This window comes from Brassica napus, chromosome A4 (assembly GCF_020379485.1).
Source record: "Brassica napus cultivar Da-Ae chromosome A4, Da-Ae, whole genome shotgun sequence".
Taxonomy (NCBI): Eukaryota; Viridiplantae; Streptophyta; class Magnoliopsida; order Brassicales; family Brassicaceae; genus Brassica; species Brassica napus.
In genome coordinates this window covers 2,938,240-2,945,445 of record NC_063437.1, presented here as the reverse complement: position 1 = coordinate 2,945,445, position 7,206 = coordinate 2,938,240, and the positions used below count along the sequence as shown (strand labels likewise).

General features: G+C 34.1%; 1 protein-coding gene across 1 annotated transcript; it reads right to left on the bottom strand.

Annotated features, from left to right (window-relative positions):
* Positions 1-3,354: 3,354 nt before the first annotated feature.
* On the bottom strand, positions 3,355-6,103 carry LOC106445340 (ABC transporter G family member 19-like). Its single transcript, XM_013886867.3, has 2 exons — positions 5,294-6,103; positions 3,355-5,101 (listed from the first exon to the last, which is right to left on the bottom strand). Exons 1-2 carry the CDS (start codon positions 6,000-6,002, stop codon positions 3,642-3,644), a joined length of 2,169 nt encoding a protein of 722 aa, XP_013742321.1. The 5' UTR covers positions 6,003-6,103; the 3' UTR covers positions 3,355-3,641.
* Between the last annotated feature and the right edge of the window lie 1,103 nt (positions 6,104-7,206).

Sequence of the window (7,206 nt, the reverse complement as noted above, 5' to 3'; positions counted from 1 at the left end):
TTGTACTCAGTTTATTAAAAAGAATATAACTCAAAACTTCGAGTCAAATGAAAATATGACCCTTTTTTAGGAATTTTCATTTTTTTGTTCTCCCCAAAAATTTAAATTATTCACGAAAATACCATTATTTTTTTTTCTTTTTTCGAAAGATTGTTTTATTCAGTCATCATCATATTTAGCCCTGGGCATTCTGATATTCGGTTCGGGTTCAGGTAGAATCCGTTCGGTTCCGAGACTATCGGATAAATGATTTATATACCTAATGGGTACTTAAGAGATTTTGATTCGATTTTGGTTCGGGTTTTGTCGGTTTCGGATCGGTTCCGGATAACCGATATGAAGCAAAAAACCGAAATAAAACTAAGAACCGAAATGAAACAAAAAGTCTGAAATGAAAGAAGACAAACATGCATCTGTTTTAACGTTTAAAGACAAGCACAAAATCAATCACAAACCATAATTCAAAGTTAAAATCATTTAAACTGTAACACCAAATAGTAAATAAGATAAAACAACATTCAAGGCTTCAAGTAAATGACAAAAATTCAAAATGGAACACCAAATAGTAAATGAGATAAAAACAACATTCAAGCTTGAGCAAGCTTGAGACTCAGGTTGTCGAGATTAATGGCACACATACTTCAAACCTTAAGCTCCATGGTTGTTAAAATCAGGTTCAAATTCTACACCACAACAGAAAACATAAAACTCACGAGTTAAACATTTAAAAGAAAATGCAGATATCAAAATAAGTGAAGAATTGAGTTGTTTACCTCTCATAAGATCATACTGATCCTTCACAACTGCAAGGAGTTGTTCAATTGTGAACACACCTTTTTCATTCATATGGATTTCACACTTCAACCACTGTTCAGTACACATCAACACTTCAATCATATAATGTGTCAAACAGCTTCTAGATGGATCTAACACTCTCCCACTAGTGCTGAAAGCTGATTCTGAAGCGACTGAAGACACTTGAACTGCAAGAATATCCTTAGCAACTAAAGACAAAATAGGGTACTTGGGACTGTTTCTCTTCCACCATGAAAGGACATCATAATCAGAATCTTTCATCAGGTTCGGCTTCTCCACATCCTCCTTTAGATACAACTCCAACTCACTTGATGTATCTTGAGTTCATGTCTGTTGTACAAGCTCTTCATAAATATTATCCATACAAACAATTTCTCTTTCACTTTCTCGCTCAATATATGTGTGCTTGAGTTACCATTGTCATCAATACACCAACCACCATGAACAACCAATTTCACGCTCAAAATCCACCTAAAATTGACATCTACATCTTCATATCCTCATTTCTTACACACAAACAAGTTCTCTTCCACTTTCTCTCTCATTTTACAAGATTAAACTCGTAACAACATGGAAATAAAGAGAAGATGGTCTATTTGTCCAAAAAAAAGAGAAGATGGTCTCATTCAAGATTAAAGATGTCAAATGGTTTGTGATTGTTTACAAAAATATATTATAAAAATAATGTTAAAAATAATAGAATATAAAACTTAAATAATGATAGAAATTCAAATTTCTAATATTATTAAACGAAACTTTAGTTTTAATACTTATATTCAAATCAGCCATGTTTAATTTCTTACAATACATAATTTAAAAATAAAAAAATTATAATATTAGTACGACTGAAAACTAATAGGTCTATATGGCCCATCGATTTGTTTTGTTAACTTGATTTATGATAGATGATAATCTGGAAAAATTATCTGGTGCAGATATGCTATCATGTCCTATGTGATTGAGAGAACAAAAAGCAAGACAGATGAATTATGTAAACTATTTTTCGAAGCCCACCATTTGATATTGTTGCTTACATCCATGATCTCATAAGCATGCGCTTGGTACCATTGCTTCTGCCTCTAAATTCGGTCATGCCATCCCTAAAAGAGATGACCCCAGTCAAGACGATCACTTAAAACCCATCCATTGTTAGTATTGGAAGCAGTATCATAGTTGCACTTCACCATACCGTCAATTGGACGTTCCCAATTTGTATGTGATAACAAAAAGCTCAACATCAATTTGTTAATGAAGTTATAACTGTAGTCTTCACCCATTCATCCACCTCTGCAAATTGTGTAGATGAATTTGTATAGAGTTTGTGAATTTTAAAAGTTGATAGATATGGATTGTAAAATTTATATATATTGACTTATGAAATTTGATCATAACTTTTTTGGATTAGTATATATTTTCATGAATTTGTATTACGTATTTTCTATCATTCTTTTTGTAAAGTAAATATACAATTTATTTATTTTATAAATCATATAGCATTATTATTTATTTTTTTCTTTCAAATTAAAAAGAAAATAATAGCGATACATACAAAATTGAAATTTTTTTCTTAAATAGCTATTTTAAAGTTTTTGTCACAAAGAGAGTATTCAAAGAGAAAAATGACCAAAAAAATCATGAAAAAGGCAAAAGACAATTTTACCCTTTGTTTTATATATACAAAGAGAGTATTCAAAGTGTTAATATATTCTACCCGCAGATCCGAGAGTAAAATTTAGGTACTTCTTAATTTTATTAACAATACCTAAAATAAAAGTAATTTTTTCTTACATGATTGGTAAATGTTTGGCTGAATTCCAAAGTAAATGATTTTTACGCTAAAATATTTATTCTATACATACAGTCATACCCTTAGTATTATTTTCCATATAAAAGTATTTTAAACTCCATAGAAACTAGATGTTAACAAAATCTCATGGACATTGATAACAGTTAATTTGAATTTTTTTTTATAACAAATACTCAATCCACGGCAGTAGATTTCATTTAAGATTTGAATTCCATTAATTTCCATTGAATTCACTAATTCAGTAAGGGCATTTCCATTCATACTCCATCTTTTCTTCTAAAATGAAGTAAAAATGAATATGGAATAAGAAATGATCTAACACAACTCCATATTTTACTCTATAATGAATTTTATACTATAAATGGAGTAATCTATTTTTTGTTTGTTCATCACTCTATTATGGAGTGGGAAATGAAGTAGGGTTAGAGCAATTTTATTTCATTTTCAGTTTTACTCCATTTTGAAAGAAAAAAATAGAATTTTACATTGGAGATGCTCTAACATCTCCTTGTTATATGATAACTTTATTTTAGTGAATAGTGAATGGAACAGTTGTAACACTTCTAATAACATAAAAAAAAAATTGTTTAAAGATTGTGAGGAGGACTGTGAGGGCGACATATATGCATTGAAGTAAAGGTTGTTATTTAAAAATATGTTATATGATATATATAGAAGATCTATTAGATAAAATGACATAGCTTACTTTTCGTCGTCCAACGAATTGCTTCTATCTCCAAATGCAGAGACGACTCTCTTCTTCTTTGATTTCTTATTTGTAAGATACTTACATAAATGACTTGGAAAAGTATATAAAGTATAGAAAAAAATACACAGAGATGATGAAAATAAAAAGAATACATAGAGATAAAACGATCATAATAAATCTTACTACTATTAGTATACAAAAAAAAAACAAGAAATAAAAACACCGTTCGAGAAGCTAATATTTAAAAGTTTAAAGGTTCACATAAATATGTAGCTAACGCACATACTTATTCGTGGGGGGACTACTACCTCACGTCCTCTTATTTTTTCTCCCAAACAGTAAAGCAAAGTAAAACAAGATCCTGAAAAAGAGGCCACAAGCAAACGTAATCCACAAGCAATCCCACTTACTCAATTGAGTAATACTTTGCTGTGCAAGTAAGTCAGAGCCAGTCCTTAAGCATGTTGACTCCGTTATCCTCTTCCTTAGAGACATTCCCAGAGTTCGAAGGAGCTTAACCTTTCCCGAATCAGACACTCCTCCGATAAGAGTACCATCGAACACTTGAACTCCCTTAACAAAGCAACGAGACGGGTCATCAAACTCGTTGATTAATACAGCCTCGTAGGGAAACTTGAGCAGTGAAATGTAATGGAACCACATCCAGTAGATTGGTATACGATCTCGGTTCACGTAGAACCCACTCAAGAGTAAACAGTATGCGAGATAGGATATTGCGACCATGTAACTTAACATGATGTTGGGAAGAACACCAGATATGAAAGTAACAACAGATGCTCCCGACCAAAACGAAGCGTAGATTATGAGGACATAGAAGAAGAAACCTTGTAACCCACCGTTCAAACCAACGGTCCAGAATGTGATGGAGGCAAATACTATGGACGGGGCTATTAACTGAGGCATGGTCACTAGAGAATGAGATATGACGTATGAAGATGTTCTGTAAGCGTTGTGTGCTGTCTCTCTTAAGAAGATGTAACGTTCTTGGATAAAAACAGGGACGTTGTCTAAACAGCAATAGAACATTGTGGGTACCACGAATGCGAAAAAGGTTAACCTCTCTTGTGCACCTCTTGGAGTGTTGTCTAGCTTCCAGTACACAGTGGCTAAGAGAAAACCAGTCACCATGACGGTAGCTATCCTTGTTCCGACAAGCTCAGGCATCCGAATCCAGTTTTTCATGTAACGTTTGGCTAAGATGAATGTTTCAAACAGTGACGGGTTTGCGTATGAAGATACTGTCTGCATGGACAAGAGGTTCGATCCAGATGAGCCGGAGACTAGTTTGCCTCTAGAAACGCTTGCATCTATTGCTTCTTTTAAGGACAAGGATTGGTCAGAACCAGTTTGTGTCGTGTCTCGAGCGAATATCGTTTTCTGCCACTTTTCGTTGAACTCTACTAGCTCTCTGGTTCCTTCGTTGGGCTCTCTTTCAAGCTCTCGAACTAGGTCAAGTGCGAACTCAGTGATGTTCTCTCTCTCCGGGATGGGATGACCAAAGTCGGAGAAGAAAGAAGGAAGATTTGCCGGAGAACCGTTGAACACACTCTTGCCTCGAGATAAGATGATAAGACGGTCAAGCAAATCTAGTATTCTAGCACTTGGTTGATGTATCGACATAATTACGATACTGCCACTCTGAGCTATTCTCTTAAGAACTTGCACCACCATAAATGCGTTGGTGGAATCCAACCCAGACGTAGGTTCGTCCAGGAACAAGACGATAGGGTCGTGGATAATGTCCATACCTATTGTATAAAAATTTGAGATGAATAAATTTTATTTTCATTCAAAAAATAATAATAGTATCATACCTATTATAAAAAAGTTATGAGATGAATAAATTTTACACTCACTCAACAAATAATAATAATGTCATACCTAATATAAAAAAGTTATGAGATGAATAAATTTTACACCCATTCAAAAAAAAGTCATACCTATTGACACGCGCCGCCGTTCTCCACCGGAGACTCCACGGTGTCCTTCATCTCCTATTCTTGTATCCGCCGCGTTTCTGAGCCCTAGTTGGTCTATTAGGGCTTCAACACGTTCCATTTTCTTGGACTTGGACAAGCTTCTCGGGAGACGAAACTCAGAAGCGAACATAAGTGTTTCTTTAACGGTCAGCATGGGAAACAAGAGATCGTCTTGCATGACGTAAGCAGATATCACTTTCAACAAATTGGATTGCAAAACGTTATCTCCGTTTAGTGTGACGGACCCTCTAAGACTCTCCTTTGCAACACGTCCCGCTAATGCATCGATCAACGTGGACTTTCCAGCTCCACTTGCACCGAGAACGGCGAGGATATCGCCATCGCATGCCTCACCGGAAACATCATCGAGTAGAGTCTTCACCGAAGTGGACGAGAAACCAAACCGTTGGCGAAGAGTGACACTGTATTCGAGGTTGTTGAAGGCTAAGACGAACGGTACAGCTGGTGGTACGTGTAAAGCATCGATATCTATTATGTGATGGGAAGTATCATCGCTTTTGGTGACGGAGTTGGAACCTTCCTTCCGGAAACTGTCGCAGTCTTTCAGTAACTCGACGAGCGTAGGTGATCCGTCGGGGAGGATGTACGGTGGTTCCTCCATAACACATGGCATGGTAATTTTTCTAGCACTCATTGGCAAGTTCATCATACGGCGTTTTTTATAGACTTTTGAATCAAACTGATGATGGCATTTGAATTATAAAGTTCATCGAACTCTTTTATAATGATGGATGTGTAACTAGTTGTTAGGTTCAATATTTATAAAAATCCATGTGGTTTCTTTAAAAGTAGAATAAGAATAAATTAATAATAATAGTTACATTAATTATCTTTAATTTCTATTTTTAAAACTAGCTAAAATTATATGAAATTGGTTCTTGAGTTTTTGGTGGGATTTTCTAGTGAAGCTGCTCTCAACCAACTAGCCTATCTAACTTTCTATCATCCATTTTAGTTTCACTTTAGAAACAAATGTTAAGAAACTTTATAACAATTCTGTTGGAATTTCTCTAAAGACCATTTTTGATATTAAAAATAAAATTTATACACGTACAATTAGTTTTAATATATTTTATAATAATTTTTTTATCATATAGTAAAAATAGAAAGAAAACTGTATTTCTTCTTCTATATATAAAAGAAATGCAAATAGATTGGAGAAATTTTACATTTTTACACTATTATAAAACAAATATAGAGATGAGTTAAAATACTCTTAATAAGTTAGAAATTGGTAATCACACGACGATGGTCTAATGACAGACGAGTTTTGGGTTGGTAAGTAATCTGAAAGCATTCCTCTACACTCAATCCTATGGTCATGCTCATGCATGTGGATAGAAGTTCATTGTTTATAACTTACTTGAATATCTGGAGAAAGAGCATATCCGCCTACTACACTTTTTTTTTAGAATTAGTCTAGATTTTTCTATAGATTGAGAATACATCTAGGTTAATAAAAAAAATTAGATATTGGTGTTTTGACTGCTAGAAGAAATAAAAAATACTAATATAATTTGTGTGATGCGTGAGGGAGCCACGAAGCAGCAAGTTCATGTGTGGGTCTCGTAAGATTTAATATCGATATAAATGTATCAGATGACCCATAATCACGAGCTGCGTGTTTATATATTTGTAGATTCAAAGGCTTGTAAGTCAATGCTCAGTATGGCTTCTCCAACTTTAATTCGCAATCAAAGTTTACCTACCATGCATTTTAAATGGGGACATCAACCAAATTGTATTCACAGCGATGTTTTCTATAAAGATCCACGATTCTTTTGTGACATGTTTCTCCATAGATCCACGATACTTTACCGTCCATAAATAGTAAAAAAATTTGTTGGCACCAG